A 20597-nucleotide genomic window follows, 5' to 3' on the forward strand; every position below is an offset into this window, starting at 1 on the left:
TATACACGCGGCAAGCGAAAGTTAAACATATGCATTGTTTTAGTTATCATTTACCGTCTCCAGAGACACGTTTAGGGCGATTCCAGGTCGCTGCCAGGGTAGCGTCCAGTGAACGCGACCAATGACCAATGAGCTTCACGTGGCCTTGTGGAAGCCTTGTGACCCATCCGACGGTTGGACAAGCTTCACAAATTGTGGTCCGCCTCTAAGCCTTATATTAATTAAATAAAGAAAGAAATAAAAGCTATACTTTTGGCTACCTTTCGAGAATGAAGTGATCAAATGCTGATAAGTGTTAATCTTTACATAAATACATATTGTCACAAGTTTTTGAGAACGTGTATTTCTCGAAACTGGTGTTAAGCAAGTTATTTCTGCTAAATGCCTGTGACTTCATCACTGGCGGGCTGCAGTTTCGAATTTGAGACACGCACGTTAGATTGTTCAATTACAAAGCTAACTAGTAAAATTTTGTAAATTAGCGAATATCAATATGCAATTGTCCTTGCAAGTACTATTTGCTCATTCAAATAATGCACTTGGTGTGACAGAAATGTAATTTCCCTCACAGGATATATTTATTAAGCCAATTTTCATATGAACCCGGAACAGTTTGCTGTGGCCTCTTCCATAGCGAAGCTGTAGCAGTTTCGGTCGTAAGGCTCCCCACATCTATCGTGGTGCTATCGTGGTGCTCTTTATCCAAGAGGTGACACTTACACTCGGCGGCCAGCTCTGTGATCTCCTTCTCTCCGCAGGTGGACGGTACGCAGAGTCCGAACCGCATGCTATTGCCGTGAAGCTCATTCCACAGGTACTCTGGAAATCCCTGCGCGCGAAAGAAAATATCCCACTTTTATGACGATGGCTACGGAAAGGCATAAACATGAAAAGAAGCGAAGGCGCGCAGGCGCGAACCATTTCTGTCTGCGCGGAGTTCACTTACGCTTCAATTCGGGCGTATTATTGGTGTCCGGCATTATGTTTCGGAACGAAATTGACAATTGCAATGGGCGGCATTCTTTTTCTTCTTTTTTTTCGGGGGGGAGGGGGGAGCGTTCTTCATGTGTACGACTTCAGGGCGGCGCGATTGCGGCCGTCAGAAGCCGTCAGTGAACCTAGTTGTTTACAGGGATTATGTCGAGAAAGGCTGGAACAAATAAAAGCTCGAAATATGAGGCTTTTAGAGGATACGTCATCACAATATCGGCACCTACTCGTCACAGCTGTTTCGCTTCGACCAGGGCCCGCAATATAGGCTCACGCTGACCCGAGCAAAAACCCTGGAATGCATTTTTGGGGGGCATTTAAGGGTCGACTTACGCTCAATACCTTCCGCGCGCCTTCCGCACGCGTGCGCAGGTGCGGAAAACTGCACATGTCGCACACAGATGCACAAATTTCGGCTTACACTGCATCGCCAAAAGCAGTGCAAACCGAAACTTCTGGGCCTGTGTGCAATATGTGCCACTTTCCGCACTACCGCACGCATGCGGAGGCCGTGCAGATTAAGTGCAAGTCGGCCTTAACGCTGCATTGCTAACGTCGGGTTCCTCGCTTTAATGACAGCATTCACCGTGCACAATGCGATCGTGTGGAATGGGCACCGAAATAGGCTTCTTGGCAGCCGTCGGAACGCCATCAGTGAACGCGGGTAACTACTGAAGCTGCAAGCTACTAAACAACCGATATTTTCACGTGCAACTATGCCAGTCTTAATAAGCCTATTGATGGATTAACTAGAAAACGCCACGTGAAACAGACGCTTCAAGGTGTGTTGGCTCTGTGCCTTCTCATACAGCAAAGCTATCGTTTTCAAGAATAATGAAAGTATAGAGCGGGAGTGAATTCTTCAAATATGGTCACATGCTGCCAGATACCTTTCCCGTCACCAAGTTACGCAAATTTCATGCGTAATCAAAAAAAATCTTCGTGAGGCCGAAATGTTTATTATAGCGCTTCTTAGCGAGATCCTACTTCTCGTGCCTCATAAGTTAACATTACCTGCGCGCAAACATTCCAGCGTCATAAAACGTGCAGAAATACGTTAAATTTGCCTAGATGCTCCTGTATTTATTTTTATTTTTCTGCGCTACCCAGGTACTCATTCTGACCTCCTCACTGCTCACAACTATTGAATGGAATTTGTTTAGTGTAGCATTAAATTTATTACAACCACACGTCGTATGCCGCTCACAAGCTACTGCATAGGCGTATCAGGATGTTTCTACTGTTCATTTCTCCCTTGGATGCATAAAAAAATTATGAGCCATTCTACTCTGCGGATCGAGGTGGATGAACAGCGAAGCGGTTTAGCACACGACGAAGAGGTGACACAGGATTTTCAACAAAGGTAAGAACTTGTTTACCGTGGCTTTTATATACATTCGCGTGGACGACGTGTCTGCCGCCCCGAGAAGCCGGGAGAAACTAGACGCGCGTGACGTTTCGACGGGACCACCCCCACTGGCAAGCGGAAGGAAAGGAAAGTAGATACGCAAGCGCTTGGAACGCCGACAAAGAGAGGGCGGTGCCAACGTAGACATGGCTGACGCGGGTGAAAGTGTAGTACCTGTTCTTACCATCTTAATATCTGATACGGGTTCTATTTGGACCCAAGATATTAAACTTATTTTTGCAAGCTGGCGGAGTGCTTGAAACCTGCTTCGCCTCCGCCATGCGTGGGTATTGCACTATCTCAGGGATCGACCCACGGTTTTTTGCACAGGCAGAAAAAACATGCACGGAACTCCAGCCATAACCAGGTTCTTTGTATAATGTTTTGTCACATAGAGGGTTGTCCAGAGGGAAGCTTCATGCTCGAGGTGGTACTGAATCCACCCCTAAAGCAAGCTGCACCTAAAGCGCCGAGCTATTAGAAGAAGCCGAACCTCGTTGAAGAAGAAGATGGAAACATTGCGCTGCCAGCTCTCGCTGGCACACAGACCAAGTCTCCTTGAAAGAAGGCGGAAAGTCAAAGGCAGCAAACTTGAAAAAGGACAGAAAAATGGCAGTAGAAGAGGGCGAAGGAGACAAGGAGTAGGAAAGGGATTGTGCGGAGATACTGCTATAAATGGGGGTAATAAAAGAAGCCTGAGGCCAGTCTAGACGAGAAAAGAAGTACAAGAGGGGAGAAGGAAAAGCCCCACTAATGCCATCTAACAACAGCAACCAAGAAACGCCGAACGACTATTACTGCGGTTTCTTACGCCATCCTTAAGGAAACTTTCGTATGCGCAGGCTGGTCAATGAACTTCTTGGGAAAGAATTGACACACGTAACTCTTTTAGTTATTTAGGTATTCGAAAGGCTCACGCAATAGTAAGCGCCGATTGCGTGCAGATGTTTATTGCACATGGAAGAACACTCGGCTGTGACAATTCTGAGACGAATTCGGTAGCCTAAACCTTCCAAATTTTAAGCTCTGTTTTCATGCTGGGTATGAACAATCATGTCATTAAATTTATTTGTCATCATCATACGCGTGTTGACTTCACGACGCTGACAACGAACTGCCGCGGTCGTTGACCCGCCGCTGACTGCTTCCCTCTGTTCCAGCTACGAAGTGCCTGTCAGTACAGCAGTTAGTAGCCGGAACGCTCGTTCAGCGCTTGTTCTATGGTATTTGTGTATCTGTGTGCCCTTGTATCAGTCGCGCTGTTTGAGTACAGTTCTGAAGATGAACCAACTAGCATTCACCGAGATGTTGCCAAGACAAGCTGTTTATAGAGAAAAAGACGAAATAATAGTCACGACGTATAAGCGCCAAAGCGTCAGGGGTAAAAAAAAATAGTAAGTTGGCTCTTGATAGATCGATACATGCTTTCTTTTATTTTTAGTTATGCAGATAACGGTGTATTTCGTGGATATACGTAGATTGTGCTGTTCGGCAGCAAGACCGTGCGGTTCAACGTGAGGTACTACAGTTCGCCAAGTAGTAGCTACTGGTAAGATCTCGACCGGGTGGGTGGGTCTTCACTGCAAGGATCAGGAGACTGCGACAAAGGCGGGCACTGTGATGATGAAAACCAGAAGAATGTATTTGCTTTAGTGGTATATGGTTGACTCTATCGAGTCTCGAACGGCTCTGCCTAACAGGACGGCCTTAAATGAACCCTTCGCGTGCAGTCGTTACAATCGGTGGAGAGGTCGGCTCCGAAAGGGTCATTCACTTCTCGTGGTCTTGTAATAGTCGAAGCCTGTTTGGGGTTGCGCCCATGGAGGTGTCAGTGCCTGCGTGTTCAGCGCAGTCTTGTGTCCCCTCGTCAAGTTGTGAAGTCGACGGCCTGCTCCCCTTCATGTCCTGCTGGTTACCCGTGTCAGCTCAGGGCGTGGCAGGGGCCTCATGGGCAACGCTTTCTCGGGGATGAGGGCAATTACGTCGACACGGGAAAGCGAGCTGGAACGTTTCCCACATTTGAGAGGTCGAATTCCAGGCCGATCATAATACTACGTTTACATGAACCCGGTAACATCGCGCCGAGTTGGCCTGCAGGGTTGAAAACCGGTCGTCGGGTTCGTGTAAACGCAAGCGGGTCGGGCCAGGGGAGCGTCGAGGCGAGTTCAGTCACCCGGCCTTCAAGGGGCGAGGTGACTCGCCCAGCCCGTTCGGGTGACTGGCCCAAGATGTGTGTTAAACACGGTCAGGTTAGGGTCGGTCAGCTCGACTTTTGACCCGACCTGTGCTCGCGTCGAGTTCGTGTAAACGAAGCGTATCCCCGAGGAAACTAATCGCGCCCTGGGCCAGTTACCGAAGCTCAAAGCTAGCTAACCACAAAGCGTATACACAAACAGAGAGAAGAGGAACTTCGTCTTATTTTATTGTGTTGGTCGTGCTGGTTTTATGCAGCTACTTGGACTAAGACGCACCTTGGGCGGCCACCGCTGGGCGTTTGCGAAGCTGACGGTGGCCAGGCAGTAGGTGCTGGTGAAGGGCGGAACTTGTGACTCGTTGGAGGTGGCCGTGCGGCGTCCTGGCTGCAGCGCCGCGATGCACTCCGAGTAGTAGCCCAGGAAGGTCAGGCCTCCGGTCAGCACACCACTCTCGGGTTTGGCCGTACTGTCGAACACTGCGAGTGCGCAGAACAAGTGCTTAGAGCTCGAACAGCCCACTCCTTCACTAGCTTTCTTTCCTTTTTTCTACACGAGCCTTTGGAAAGGCGGGACAATCTCATAAAACACCACCGTACTTAGTAAGATGCAAACGAGCGCTTCGTTGTTGCCAAGGCGATATAGCCAGGCAAATGAAGTATACCATAACGCATTCAGACAGATGGGCTTTGAAAAGGGCGTTTCTGATCATACCCGACACATTTATGTTTCAACACTGAATTATTCTTGTTTGCTTTTCTCCGGGTATAACAAAACCCACATTTGGATGAGAGGGCGTGGCTTTGTCTTGATTAACACAGCGCAGACACACGGATTAGAAACAAAGAAGCCTGTCCCATTTGTTATATCTTTCTAATGCGTGTTTATGTTACCGTTGTGTTAAGTTTCTTTAGGTAGTCTCGCAAACCAACACATGGCGGTCACTTCGAAACCCCTAAAAAGCCCTAATGGCGTCAAAGCTAAAAATTAAAGAGGCCGCCAATAGCGACATCCTAGATTGAGAGAAAAAATTTGGTTGGAGGCGTTAGCTCACAGCTAGACACCTGGCTTGTTGCTCCAGACGTAAAGAAAAAAAAATAAAACGAAAAAGAACAAATAATAATAATAATAATAATAATAATAATAATAATAATAATAATAATAATAATAATAATAATGTAAATATAGATATGGAAAATGCAAGAGGCCGCCATTATAGCCTTCCCATCTTCGTAGCGCCGTCATATCCAAGAATGAAAATGTTCAGCGGCCAACAGTTAGTTTAAAGTAAGGTTTTAAAAGAGTTCGGGATGCGAGTATGACTTCTAAATGTGTCAAGGCCATCACGTTGCGTACACTAAGGCAGCATGATTCGTCTAGCCTTATGGTAAGCACCTAAACGGTCTCGTGGCTATACAAGAAGCAAAAGGAAGGAAAAGTGGGGGCAAGCAGCGAAGCGTTCTAGAATACTAAAAAGGCCGCTCTTCACCGTAGACGGACTGCGCGACGTTCACCCGCTTATCCCACACAACTGTAATGTCGGTGCACATTGTCCATGGAAAATCGGAGCGGCTCAGTAGCACAAGGTTCAATATCCGACTGCGCCAAATTCAGAACAGAACAAGTGACCAGGGCGACAAGGCGACCATTACTCTTTATTTCTGTTCCCAAAAGCCTCACACTTCTTCGTCTTCAGGAGCACGTTCTTCGCTTCTTCTTCTTCGACTTGGCTACAAGATATACAGAAGGCAAAACAAAGACATGGCTAACAATGCACAAACGCACACACACGCGCACAAGAAGGGCGAACAAAGAGACACACACTAAGAGTAAGTGAGAAAGAAAACAAGGAAAGGTGGAGAAGTTAACCAGACGGTTTGCTACCCTGTGCGAGGGACGAGGGACTGAAAGAAAGAAAGAAAGAAAGAAAGAAAGAAAGAAAGAAAGAAAGAAAGAAAGAGGATAGTGAGTTCACACCCACAACAGCAGTTACAGGCTGTCTGTAAGCGTCTTAGCCCCTCTCTTCGACCGCTTATACACTTGGTGCGTACCTTAAGGCGCCAATACACTTCGACGTGACCCGGCGCGCGCGCGCGCGGTGGTTGCGGTACGTCACGCCAGGTCGGCTACGCCACGTCAGCCGTAAATCCGTCCCCCTACAGTACAACGCCGCGCACCTGCCGCAGCTGGAGTAGCGCATGCGCAGAACACCGCGCCGCTCCGTGCCGCCTGTCGTGGAACATCTAAACAAATCTTTTCGCGCGCTTTCTCTGTCGGTAGCGATTGCCACCGCGGACCGGACTGTTGCTCGGCGATGGCACGGACGCAGACACATTCCGCAAGACGAAACATTAAGCAGGAGACACATGGTACGATTCGGCGTCCGATCCGACGTGCGGCGCCGCATGCTCCGGCATGCGGCATACGACGATTCGGGGCACACGGTGCATGCATCCGAAAGATTGAGCGGCGCGTAAGTTCCGCCCAGATCCAGCCCCCCAGCTCGACTTTATAGCCACGTCGAGAAACGCAATATAAACAACTCTGCACAACACTGCTTCGTTTTACACGAACACTGTCAATAAAATCATGCCCCTGCAAGTGACAGAACACTTCACGACGGCGCGTTGTCCACTGACGACTCCGCTAACAGCCAGCGATAGGGCCGGTAGGCCTAGCTAGGCAGATGGCGCTTACGATCCAACCCGAGCGCGTCGAAAAGCGTTTATGTTTGCCAAAACAATTCACACTGTACACTTAGGTCGCCCATAATTAAATACAATTGGTTTACTCGACGCAGTCGTTGCGAAGGGCAAACGTGCAAGCGAAGCGAGCAGCGTCGCTCAGACGGTCGGTGTGGGATGTCTGACCGCGAAATGCTCTCGCGTCGCGGCTCCTGATCTCGCCAGTAGCTTAGTGCTAGTGTACTAGGCGCTGCTTTGCATAACAGGCACACGTTTGAGATCATTTCACTGAACTGGTAACTATTTCTTGTCGTAAACAAACTGCAGCAGGCAAGGAAAAAAAAAACACTGCGAAAAACCGGCCAGCCAGCGCCGCCTCCGTGGAGGGAACGTCGGAGAACGTCGCATGCCAGCCGCGCTGTCATTGGCTGTGGCCAGACGTCGGTGCGGTTGCCGGTCGCGTTGGACGATGAAAATCTGCCCAGTTTGCCGCAGGCCGGACGTCCGATCCGGCGCTTCGGCACGGCAAAACACCTCGATTCCGGCTGCCGTTCCGGCTCGTCAGACGCCGGATCGGACACCGAATCGGACAGTGTGTCTCCCGCTTTAACAGGTCTCTCTCTCTACATAACACAGACACGTAGCCGCTGCCACTCCTTTTCGTCGCTTCAATAGCTTTCAGTTCAAGAGTATAGCGGTCCCTCAGCTGCTTCCATAGTTTCAGACACTCTTCGACTCAAACAGGGAAAACAAGACAAACAAGCAGGCGCTGATTGCATAGCATGTCCGGAGACGTATACACACACGTGCGTAGTAGCATTGACGCTCGTGTTGAGAGGCCGGAGTACATGCGTATCTGCTCCCACGCGTTGTTTTCCCGCTCCGCATCCCAGTAGTCCATTCTTTTGGTGTCGTAGACACAAGGATGTTGCTAGACGGCCTCCAGAAACATTTCGATTTCGGAGCCGCATGGGTCGGGCGCGCTTTCTTGCGAAGAGGCCATCTCGTTCTGGCTCAGCCTTCCTAGTAGCGAGTCTCTACCTCGACGAGAGAGGGCGCTAGGCGCTAACTTGCTCGGCGCGGTCGACGCGAAATGCAGTCGGTTGCATTCGGCGCCGGACGACGTCCGAGCGCGCTGAATGCCGCCGGCCGCGTCGGCGCCAGATGCCGCCGGACTGTAGGGGGTTGTGTTTTCGCCAACGTAACGTCACCATGACGAGCGCGCGCGCGCGCGCGCGCGTTACGTCGGAGTGTATTGCCACCGTTACAGTCTGCGCTCCTGCAGTGTTTTCTCTATCTCTCTCCCTTTCTTTATCCCTCTTTTCGTTTCTCTCTCACTGCAGGGTAACAAACCAGACATCCGTCTGGCTAACCTCTGCTTTTTCTTGCTTCACTTTCATTACAGCGCCCCTAAGTCAGTGCTTGCGCATCATCATCAACCTATTTTATGTCCGCTGCAGGACGAAGGCCTCTCCCTGCGGCCACCAATCACCTTTTCGTGCCCCAAGCGGTTCCAACTTGCGCTTGCAAATTTTCTAATTTCATCCCCCCACCTTGTTTTCTGCCGTCCTCGACTGCCTGCTTCCCTTCTTTTGGCACCCATTCTGTAACTCTAATGGTCCACCGGTCATCTAACCTACGCATTACATGGCCTTTCCAGCTACATTTTTTTGTTCTCTTAATGTCAATTAGAATATTGCTATCCCATTTGCTCTCTGATCCACACCGCTCTCCTAACGTTACACCTAATATTCTTCGTTCCATCGCCTCCTTAGGCGGTTCTTAACTTGTTCTCGAGATTCTTTGTCAACTTCCAAGTTTCTGTCCCATATGTTAGCACCGGTAAAATGCATTGATCGCACACTTTTCTTTTCATTGATAGTGGTAATCTCCCAGTCAGGATCTGGCAATGTATGCCGTAAGCACACCAACCCGGTTTCATTCTTCAGTAAATTTCCTTCTCATGAGCAGGGTCGCCGTGAATAATTGACCAAGATAAACGTACTCCTTCACAGACATTAGAGGCTGACTGGCAATTCCGAACTCTTGTTCCTTTGCCAGGCTATTGAGTATTATCTTTGTCTTCTGCATATTAATCATCAACCCCACTCTTATACTCTCTCTGTTAAGGTCCTCAATCATTTGTTGTAACTTCGCCCCATTGTTGCTGAACAGGACAATGTCGTCTGCAAACCGATGGTTGCTGAGATATTTGCCGTTGATCCTCACTCCTAAGCCTTCCCAGTTTAATAGCTTGAATACTTCTCTCAAGCATGCAGTGAATAGAATTGGAGAGATTGTGTCTCCTTGCCTGACCTCTTTCTTTATAGCTATTTAAGTATAGGTGGAGAATCAAGGTAGCCGTGGAATCTTTGTAGATATTTTCCAAGGTATTCACGTATGCCCCACGTACTCCTTGATTACGCAATGCCTCTATGACTTCCGATATCTCTACTCAATCAAATGCCTTTTTCATATTCTGCGAAAGCCACATAGAGAGGTTGATTGTACTCTGCAGGTTTCTATATTACTTGATTGATGACATGGATGTAATTCATTGTAGAGTATCCCGCTTACGCAAAGCGGCACCAAAGTGAAAATACTAGAATTATCATGACGCGTGCATTCGCGTGAGGTCACCGGTTCTCACGTTTTATAACGCGGCCCCATAGGGCATCGTCAAGAGGTGCGGTCGCGGCGCCCGCTACAGTTCTATATACGCGCTGTCTTTCTTTTCGCCCTTCTCGCGTCTCACAAACTTCTCCACTGCGCGCAACGCTCGGTAGAGCGCGCGTAAGTCAGGAATGCGCGGTTACAATGAAAGAAGCGACGCTTCTTGCCGGCGCACATTGCCTGTCAGCAGGACTGGCCGGCGGCCGAGGAACGGGCCATCCATTTGTAGTGACCCCCACGAAGCTTTCATTTTCTCCTCTTTTGCCTTTCGCCGCGCATTCTTTTTTTTCTTTCTTTTTTTTTTTTACGTGCATTCCGGGTGGGCTCTTCCCACAGGAGCTCCTGCTGAACCCCAGTAGCGGCCACACCAAACACCGCGCGAGCTCCTCAATGGTTCTCAAACTCGGGTCACCCGGAGGTCTTCGACCGGTCTGGTTTGTACGTCGGCTCGCTTCCCGGTATTCCCGCATCGAAGCGTCCATGCGAGCCTCCCGCAGACGCTGTCATCCCCAGCGATTCATGCAGCGGGGGAGGAAGGCCAAGACGGTTAGGGAAAAAATGAAAAGGAACAAAGAGGCTGAGACCGACGAGCGGAGTGCGGAACGAAACTGTTCTGGATCGAAAAAAGAAATGAAATGGCGAGACGAATGAAAAAGAAGGAAAAGAAGCAAGATCAAATCAATTTTCGCATGGGTTGTTTACGTTGTCTACGAACCTGCGGGACACGTTTTCCCCAACCTAACGCTTTTTCTCTCTTTTATTTTTTTTTCTCTATGTCAAAAAGGCGCCACGTCGCCAGGGCGTACTGTGCGGCCAACGAGAAGAGAAAAAAAAAGTAGAGCGGAGGGGGAAAGAAAGGGAGGCGTCCTCCATGGGGGGAAGAATGAAGGAAGGTGAAAGAAGCGGCAACGTCCCTTCTGAATGGCGCTGCACCCCCGCGGCCCAGGCTGCTCACCACAAACCCACGCTATGCGTGCGTGCGCGTAAACAGGGTATCCCGCACTACTCGGCGCCGCCTCCCCCTTGTGCGCCTCGTTGCTCCCATGCCGACTGCGAGCGGCAGCGCTCTTTCAGGGGATGACGCTCGGCCGTTCGAGTGACCGAAAGAGTACTGAAAAGCAGGGATCTGTGTTGACGCTGTTTGGTCGCCGGCCAGCCACTTGCGTGTTCCCGTGTCCCTCCCTCGCTTCGAAAACACGCACGCACACACCCACAAACACACAGGCACGCATACACAGTACTTGCCTCTATGTACATTATAGGCAGTGGCGTAGCCAGAAATTTCGTTCGTGAGGGCGGGGGGGGGGGGGGGGGGGGGGCTCACTTTGCCGCTCGGCCTCCTCCTTATAGAAATAGTCGAGGGATCAAATACGTTAAACATTAATAAGAACTGCATTGCCATATCCAAAGATGCTGCAAACGAATTCAACACAAGTATGCATATTTTCGTAAAAGAATGTACTCGTATGTCTCAAAATTGTGCCCGATATAACTGATATCAATGCTTCCATGTTTTCTGTAATTTAATAACTGAAGCAAATGTCATACGAATTTCAGAACTGTATCAGTCTGAAACCAGCAAAGCAGTGCATGCCGCTGATATGAAAAAAGTAAAGGATATGAAATGTACTAGTTGATGACAAATTTTTAATGGAAATTTCTTAGCCTCCCGGCCTTTCTCTCACTTGCATCCCTCCTCTCTCTCTCTCTCTCTCTCTCATTCAAAAGCTTTGTTTACATTTTTGTACATATGCAATGACCAGGGAAAAATCTCAATGACACTGTCCTTTGTTAGAATGTATTGCGCAGGAGCAGCTATCGCCGCTTGTGTATGGCGAGTAATTGCTCCGAAATTATAGTCGCAACAGAGAACACATATAAAAAGCAGGAGTTGTGAAAAATATACGAGGGCGAGTCAAATGAAAGTGAGTCAATACGAATATATGACAAACGGGGTAGTTTATTTAAAAGTAATCTCCATGAGCATTTAGACATTTGTCCCACTGACTAAGGAGTCGCATAATTCCCGTTTCATAAAACTCCTTGGGTTGCTGCTTCAAAAATCTGTCACTGACTCTACTGATCGTCCGACACGAATCTGGTTCCCTTGAGCAGTTTTTTCAAATGCTCCCAAATATGGAAGTCGCGAGGCGACAGGTCTAGGCTGTATGGCGGATGTTTCAGCATTCCCCACTTTAACTTTGCCAGTTTTGTATTAACCACATCAGCGACGTGGGAACGGGCAATGTTGTGGAGCAGGATGATCCCATTGCTCAATTTTCCACGTCGTTTGTTCTTGATTGCGACACGCAGCCGATCCGACGTTTCGCAATATCGGAAACGATTGATAGTGTCTCCAGGTTTAGCAAATTCCATCAATAATGGCCCCTGACGATCGAAAAAGAAGTCAACAACACCTTCCCGGCAGAAATGATGGCCTTTGCTTTCCTTCGGGGTGGTGTATTCAAATGTTTCCACTGTAAGCTTTGCCGTAGTGTTTCAGGCTAGTAGCAGCGGCACCATGATTCGTCATGCGATTCTGGACGCCTTAGAAGCTATAGGGATTGGTGGACACGCCTTTCGCTGGATACGCAACTATTTGAATGGAAGCTTATCTTTCTTTATTTTGACTGAAGACGGACCAACGCCATCTAGCTATACCAGTCGTGGTGTACCGCAAGGCGGAGTACTTAGCCCGACCCTGTTCAACGTGGTGCTCGTTGGTCTCGTCGATTTGTTACCGCAAACCGTTCAGCTCTCCGTATATGCAGACAACATTTGCATATGGGGCTTCAGGGGTGACGCGTCTACAAGTCCGCGCATGACTTCACAAGGCTTCAACGGCCATTTCAACATACCTAAGAAGGCAAGGCCTGCAGGGCTTTCCCCTGAGAAATGTGCACTCGTTGCCTTTACTCGCAAAGCCATGGCCCCGTATGCTTTGCGGATTAATGACCAAACTGTACGACACAGACGAACGCGCTGCTTTCTTGGCGTCATCACTGATAGGGACTTGTCTTGGAGCCCTCACGTCTCGTACATGACAAAGCGTTTGGCCGCCATCGTGGACCTTCTTGCATTTCTCGGCGGGAAGCCCTGGGGCGCAACAGTACCATCAATGTTGCAACTATATAAAGCACTGTTTCTGCGCTTCCTGCGGTACAGTTTACCTGTACTAGGAAATACTTGCACTACAAATATCCGCAAACTTCAGAGTGTGAAAACACAAGCACTCAGAACTTGTCTCGGTCTCCCCAAAACTACGTCATCGATTGCGACAGTGGCCATTGCCGGAAACACTCATTTTACAGTCTATATAGATACAGATGTCCTGAGAGCACACATCCGACACCTGATTCGGATTCCCTCACACCATCTTGCTTGCTTGCCAGCAAAGAGGCCACATTCCACTTTTGCCAAAAGCGTTGTAAGACATCAGTCCTACTTGCCATCAGAATTTACACCCGCTAGAAGGTTATCAGATCCATTGCGGTGTCTGAACCGGCCGCAAGTGCAATTGACAATTCCAGGAATCAGAAAGAACGCTGGAGTACCATTGCAAGCTTTGAAACAAGCAACATTGGAACACATTCACCACGTACACAGATTCCGGCAACATGTCTACACAGATGGTTCGGTAAAACTCAACAGCTTAGCTGCTGCAGTCATCATCCCGGCAAAATCTGAAGAAATCAAATTAAAAACTTCATGTTTGACCACATCAACGGGTGCTGAATTTGCGGCACTCCGTGCTGCACTTGATTTCATTCATCATGAACCACAACAACAATGGACAGTCTTTAGTGACTCCAAGGCAGCCCTTCAGTGCATAGAAATCTAATGCGCCACGGACCCAATGAACAACTAGCCTCAGAAATTCGACACATGTATCATCGCAGCCATGACAAGGGACACAACATAATCTTTCAATGGCTTCCAGGACATTGCAGCATCAGCGGGAATGACCATGCCAACGAAGCCGCCCGATCTGCACACCAAAGTGGTCAACGTGTCTTAATTCCGCTTTCGCGAACAGACGCTGCGGCTGGGCTGCGACTGATGTCCCGTGAATGTACTTTGCCTCTGTGGGACCCGAACACTTTCACCATGTGTCGTTTGCGTTCGTTGTCTTCGGAAATGCGGATGCACCTACCGCCTGGCTTACCACGAGATGAACAGACCATGCTATACCGTCTGTGGCTATAGCTTTGCATTTACGAACTCGTATGCTTTCCTTATTGGAATTGCCAACAGCCCCACGTGCGCCACATGCAACATCGATGAGACGCTCGCTCATATTATCTGTGTCTGCCCGCGATATAGTGCTGAGAGACAAGTGCATGCTGTGCAGAGTACTGGACCAGTTGGACAATCTTCTACTATCAGAACTGAAAGCTTTAGGTCAGTACTCCCACAGAACATCCACACTAAAGGCCTTACTCGCGTTTTTAAAGTTCCTGCGGTCTGCGGGGCTTCACGATAGACTGTAAGAACGCCGCCCCCTACCGCTCTGTAGTGTACGCCGTTTGGTCATGCTAGTCTCTGTTTCTTTCTATCTTCCCCTTCCGCTCTCTTTCTCTTTTTATCCCCCTTCACCCTTCCCCCGTGCAGGGTAGCCAACCGGAACTGCCTCTGGTTAACCTCCCTGCCTTTCTATGCATCCTTTTCTCTCTCTCTCTCTCTAGTTGTATGCTCCGATATACGACTTCAAAAAGTCAATGCACCTTTGGCGTCAAATGTTTATAACAACATTAAATGCACAAAGTTCCGGAATTGAAAATCGAAAGCACGACTTTGGAAATGTCAATGCACCTTTTGCATCAAAAGGTTACGAGGACTTTATACCCATAAAGTTTCAGAATTGAAATCCAAGCGCTCCGTAGATTCCGCGGCCTCCGCGAGATGCCGAGACGAGCCCGCTCGCCAACAAAACGCCCTTGAAACTTTGTGCTCGGTGGGGCGCTTTGCGTTACGATATGTGACTCCCGATGCGTGGGCGTTGCCGCGAAATCCAGCCCGATTTCGAAATGTTCGCGCTGAGAGATCTTCTCGAGCATGAAAAGCCCATTCTAAACAAACTCCAGCATGATTTCTGGAGCGGGGGTTGTTTTGGTCGGTGGTGCATGACAGCACGAAAAATGTCGGGTGAGGGGGGCTTCAGCCCCCCCCCCCACGTGGCTGCGCCTCTGATTATAGGCAAGTCAACACGTCAACCGTTCGAGTCCCCATGCAGGAGGAATCCGGGACAAGTTTTATCTAGGCAACCCTTACAGTAGCACCGACGAACGAACAGCAGGCCTCTGGGCGAGAAGTGAGGGCACGAATTTCGAATGGCCGAATTTAACCAGTTGAAGCTTAAGCGAAACGTCATGCTGAGTTTTAGCTGAAATATGCGACGTAGCATCGCAAAAAAGCAGCAGGTTTCTGCCGGCATGATAACTGAATTTAAATATGTCCCTAGAATTTTAGAGAATTAGAGAAAAATTAAAGAAGTTTAGTGCGCCCGGCATTGCGGGTGGTTTGCCGGATGAGCGGAGGCGTAAACGTGAGCGGCAAGATTGGTGGCGCCAGCTGGTGGTGTAGAGCTCAACCACATTAACACAGAGCCAATTACTATATTCTCCTTAGCTGCTGGTGTAAATTTTCGAGGGCAGCGTAATTGTGTTCATAATTTATGCCGCTGCCGAAAATGTGCGCCAGCAGCTAAGAAGAATATAGTAATTGGCTCCCTGTTTAGGTGGTTGAGCTTTGCACCACCAGCTGGTGCCACCAATCTGGGCGCTCGCGTTTACGCCCCGGCTCATCCGGCAAACCGCCCGCGCTTGCCGGAATACCGGACGGACTAAAGTTTTCTATTGACCTATACTTCTCAAGTTGAGCATCGGATTATTTAAAACGTCAAATACCGGCATGCTAAGAATCAGGATAAAGTACCACGGATGCAATGGACACCAAGCTGTCAGCATAACTGCCTTAAGAACGGTTGGAAAGTAGACACAGCATAGGTCGTAGAGTAATTGGTTGTTTATTTTTTAAAGAAATAATTGGAAGGAAAGGAAAGCAAGGAAAATTACTGCCAACCGCACTGCAACTGTCTAGCTGCATCTGTTGGCACTTGAACGGTGGTCAGCACTGGACGTGGGGTAGAGGGGGAGGGGAAAGGGAGACAGGACAGACTATAATGAAGGAAACTATTTACATAATGTGCAGCGACTCTATAAATAAATAAATAAATAAATAAATAAATAAATCCGCAAATTATGTTCTTGAATCTACGCCGCCTAGCTAGTGAAGGCGCAACGTTAAAATTCGACTACCTTAGCACAGGCGGGAGGGGTGGAGGGGGGGAGGGGGGGATAAGAAAATTTGCGTCACACGCCGATCGTGCCTTTCGGCAGCGGGAAGGTGTCGGCGCTTTGTATAGTCTCACTCCATTCTGCCCAATGTACGCAACGTTCTTTCCCCGAAGACTCTCGTGAATACGTCTCATCAGTTACCGCGTGGGGCAGCAAACCGGCCGCAATCGTGGTTAACCTCCCTGACCTACCCTCACTTTCGCATGTTGCGCGCTTCCAATATTTCTTTACCCACCGCCCGTCGCCGGGTTAACTGATTCCGCTTGCAACACAACCACTGCAGAAACCACGGACCAGACGAGCGTCGAATATGTGGTTATGAATTGGTTAAGGCCGCCGCATGCCAGGTAAGTAGACAAAAAAAAAAAAGAAACTGCGTAGAAATGTGGACAAAGTGCTGCGCTCGCGGGCTGTAGGGACCAGCGGCCGTGGAATCGTTCGCGCTATCGACGAAAAAAAAAAGTGATAAATGAGCGAAACAAAGATATGACCAAAGTGAGAAGAACGCAGTGGTGCAAGCCATACGGCCTTGCCTTTGGAGTCAGAAGCAGAGTGCAGCTGACGCGCGCACGTCTTCGCGTTCGCAGTGACGTATGCAATTTCAATGTAGAAGGCAAATTATGCCTGAGGGGCTCCTGGCAAGTTTTACGTCAAGCTCCGCATAAAAAAGGAGACCTTTAAAGCGTTTTTCCGGCTTTATCACTTCAAAGAAACAATCAGTCCTCGAAGGTCTGCCAACTGCAACGTAAGGGAAATTTGACCAAGTTGGTGACTATTTCTGATAGACCAGGGCAGATACGCGAGGGTAAAAGAGGGAGATGTGCACGTAACTCCGACTTCCGAGCTGCATGAAGTTCACACTCAAATACTTTTTTTTTTTTTTTGCGAATAAGCGAGGTAACGGAACGACGCACTGCGTCAATGTATTCGTGAGAATGTGCAGTCTCTCTTTCTCGTTATTTAGAATTTTACTTCGCACCAAAGGCTCAGAACAACCAAAATCCTCGAAAGAGAGAGAGGGAAAAGGAAGGCAGGGATGTTAACCAGTCAAGAGTCCGCTTGGCTACTCTGCGCTGGGGAAGGGATGAAAGGTAATAGAAAGAAGGGAGATAAATAGAGAACCGAGCAAATAATCTCATCTGCCATTCCCACTGCAGCTTAAGAGCAATGAAAGCGTAATGTGTCGAGGTACATTTATCCGGCGTGAATGCGTCAAGTACTTCTGAGACCAGCGTCCGTTTTGAAGCGCCGCCCTTTCAAAATTACCCGCGAAATACGGTGAATTTCAGAGCGGTTGATAGGCTTGTACAATACATGACCTGACGGAAATATTTTGAAGCGTACAAGAAGAGAGATATATACGAAATGGAAGGAAAGACAGGGGGCTTAGCCAGTGTAAGCGGCATAAGACCTTCACAATCAGAAGCGAAAAGGAATGCAAGCTGCTGTGCCGACTTGCATACGAGCAGATGCTGATTTTAAAGCAGCAGCTCGATATGTCAGTTTGGCTACTATTCTGGCATGCACGTTACTCGAAATTTTAAGCGACAGTTATGCTTCACGCGGTGATCACACAAACAGCCCATGTACCCTCTGACACGCACAAACATACACAGTGTCAGCTATTCACAAATTCTCGTCAATGCCCGCAGACCCCATAGAATAACCAGTGGCCGAACTCACGAAGCTTTCTATTCGTAAGTGCATTTTGGCATTATATAGCTAGTCACCTTTGCTAATAATCTGTCCAACGTCGCGACGGTTGGGTAGCATCTTCGGTAAATAGCAGCACTTTCGCAACGTGCCACACGCGGGTGGTACTTCCCCACGGGCCGAGAATGCCCTCCAGCTTTAAATGGAAGACGCGGCGCAAGAGTTGTGCGGCCTTCTGACAAGTAACAGCAGTCAGCCACAAAACGCATATTGTAGGTCGCGCGCAAGCGCTGTCCAAAGCCATTTGCTCCCACACAACTCATACTTTTTTTCTAGCATTTTAAATGATCCATCAACAGTTGGGCAGCACCACCAAATGCAGTATAACAACACTGTCGTGCCTATTCGGCTTCCATAGTGGCATTCTTTCTAAGAAGTTGCGCCAATGCCGCGGCACAGGGGGCAGGCGGCAAATTGAGCGAGCAAACGCGTGGAAATGCTCGTCCTTTCGGAGGAAGCGCAAATTCACCAGCATTCAAAGCCCGTAAAAAAACAATGCAAAAGGCCGATAAGAATCTGACAATTCGTTCATGTCCCCCCGAGGTCAGGCACCACAGATTTAAAGCCTTCGCCGTTTGTCAGCTGCTTTCTTTTTTTTTTTTTTTCGAAATCCGGCGCTTGGTATTCCCGACGCATACGTGGGAGTCAATCGCGTCTTTTCGACGAAAAAAAAAAATAAAAACAGCGCGATCGAGGATCGTGACTTATAACACAAGTGAAAAGCGAGAAAGCTCTGCCATGACGTGTCGGATAGTTGAGGAATGCTGAAAATGTCGAACGATGGCGGAACAAAAAAAAGAAAACAGTGGGACCTTGAGGAATCAAGAGAGAAGGGGTGAAGGGCCGCCTTCGCACGAGTTTGGAAAGATCAGGCACAACCAATTTATGCCCTGGCGGCTCCGAGTGTGAGTTTGCGTGGCAGACATTTCGGGCTATTTACGACGCGAAAACAAGCGTTTGTATTGAAGGAGAAGGTTAAACAACGAGCCATAAACAAGCAAGGAGCAAACACCTTTCCACCGCATCATGCGATGGCTTTCTGCTCTTCGTGGGGACAGCGGTGTAACCTCGCCAGAATAAGGCCGTATATTCCAATGCACAGAAGCTCTTCGTCAAGAACGGTGAACCGCTATATAGGTAAAAATCACCTGTGACGACGGCTGCACGCACACAGGCATAGAGTGCGTAAGTTTGACGCACTCTTCGAGCCAGCCATGCCTGTGAATATTCTACGGAATGCTTACGCGTTATTTTTACTACTTCGAGGATGTTTATACGACGTAAATATACGACGGAGAGTGCTTGTAAATAAACATTCGTGAGATTTATGTTCTTGTCGTCCTTTTCCAACTTTCTTTTTTGCATTTATCAGAGACAGCGGATCGCGAACACACAAACGTCGGCAATTCGCCTGTTCCCCAGCTTAGGCCGGTACGAATTCTTTCAACTTTTGAGAAAGAGAGAGAGAGGGGGGGAGGCAGGGAGCTTAACCAGAGGCACGTCCGCTTCGCTACCCTACACTGGGGGAGAGGGGATATATGCAGGAAACTTGAGATAGGGGAGGTAGATGAAGAACTCTATAGTTGTGTGCACACTTGCGCGTGCGCGCCAAGTCCATGCATGGTCGCAGAGGCCTGTCGAATTCAAGTATGCTGCAGTAATGCTGTCGCGACTTTCGGCTCCAACCACGCGCACGTCTAAAGATCGCCGAACGCGGTCTCGAATCCAAGCGGTTTAACCCTGTCTGGAGATGCACGTGCTGGACGTGTTACCGGGAACAAAGGCGCCGTTATAGCCGCACATAGACGTGCCACCCAGCGAGGAACGATCGAGTAAGTACCTAAAGGCCACGAAAATCTTGAAAATTTTCTCGATTTCCAACGCGCATCGAGTGTACTTAATTTTGGGCCGGTGCAAAATAATAATAATAATAATAATAATAATAATAATAATAATAATAATAATAATAATAATAATAATAATAATAATAATAATAATACTAATAATAATAATAATAATAATAATAATAATAATAATAATGATGATGATGATGATGATGATGATGATGATGATGATGATGATAATAATAATAATAATAACAACACAGGAGGGCGTGATGTGGCTTGCTTTAATTTTCGCAGCTTCTTTTGCATAATGTGCAGAATAGACCTTAGAGGAATTTTTTTTTATATCAGCTGTGCCAGATAGCATATTTCTAGCCCTTGAGCTGAATCATTCAAACAAGCGGACATTACTTGCACAAGAAATCGAAACACATAATTGACTAATTAATAAAAAATGCACTAATTACCGTGTGAGTTCATTCCTTTACGCTACATATTTAAATTTACGAATTGTAGCTGATTAGCTTGCATTGCATTGGAATAAATTTTAATGACTGCGCGGGTCGCGAGATATGCGCTATTCAACTTGCAGTAAAAATGTACAGTTGCACTTACTTTTCTAGCAAAATGGTTTTTTTTATACATTAAAAACAAAAGTAACTGGAACGCCCATTTATTCCGTCGCACACATTGGGAATGAATATATCGAAATTGGTACGTCATCATGAAAATTCGTT

At 48.1% G+C, this 20597-nt stretch overlaps 1 protein-coding gene and 1 pseudogene across 3 annotated transcripts in view; one reads left to right on the forward strand and one right to left on the reverse strand.

Moving 5' to 3' along the window:
- LOC142568300 (nose resistant to fluoxetine protein 6-like) overlaps positions 1 to 20597 on the reverse strand; it is a 110043-nt gene that overhangs the window by 34039 nt on the left and 55407 nt on the right. For all 3 annotated transcript variants that reach the window (XM_075678286.1, XM_075678287.1, XM_075678288.1), the window contains exons 3-4: positions 4870 to 5069; positions 721 to 829 (exon numbers count right to left, since the gene is read on the reverse strand). In XM_075678286.1, the coding sequence (XP_075534401.1) occupies positions 721 to 829; positions 4870 to 5069 (309 nt within the window). The remainder of the gene's footprint in view (positions 1 to 720; positions 830 to 4869; positions 5070 to 20597) is intronic.
- LOC142568398 (U2 spliceosomal RNA) lies at positions 2545 to 2719 on the forward strand (annotated as a pseudogene).

Source organism: Dermacentor variabilis, unplaced genomic scaffold, assembly GCF_050947875.1.
Source record: "Dermacentor variabilis isolate Ectoservices unplaced genomic scaffold, ASM5094787v1 scaffold_18, whole genome shotgun sequence".
Taxonomy (NCBI): Eukaryota; Metazoa; Arthropoda; class Arachnida; order Ixodida; family Ixodidae; genus Dermacentor; species Dermacentor variabilis.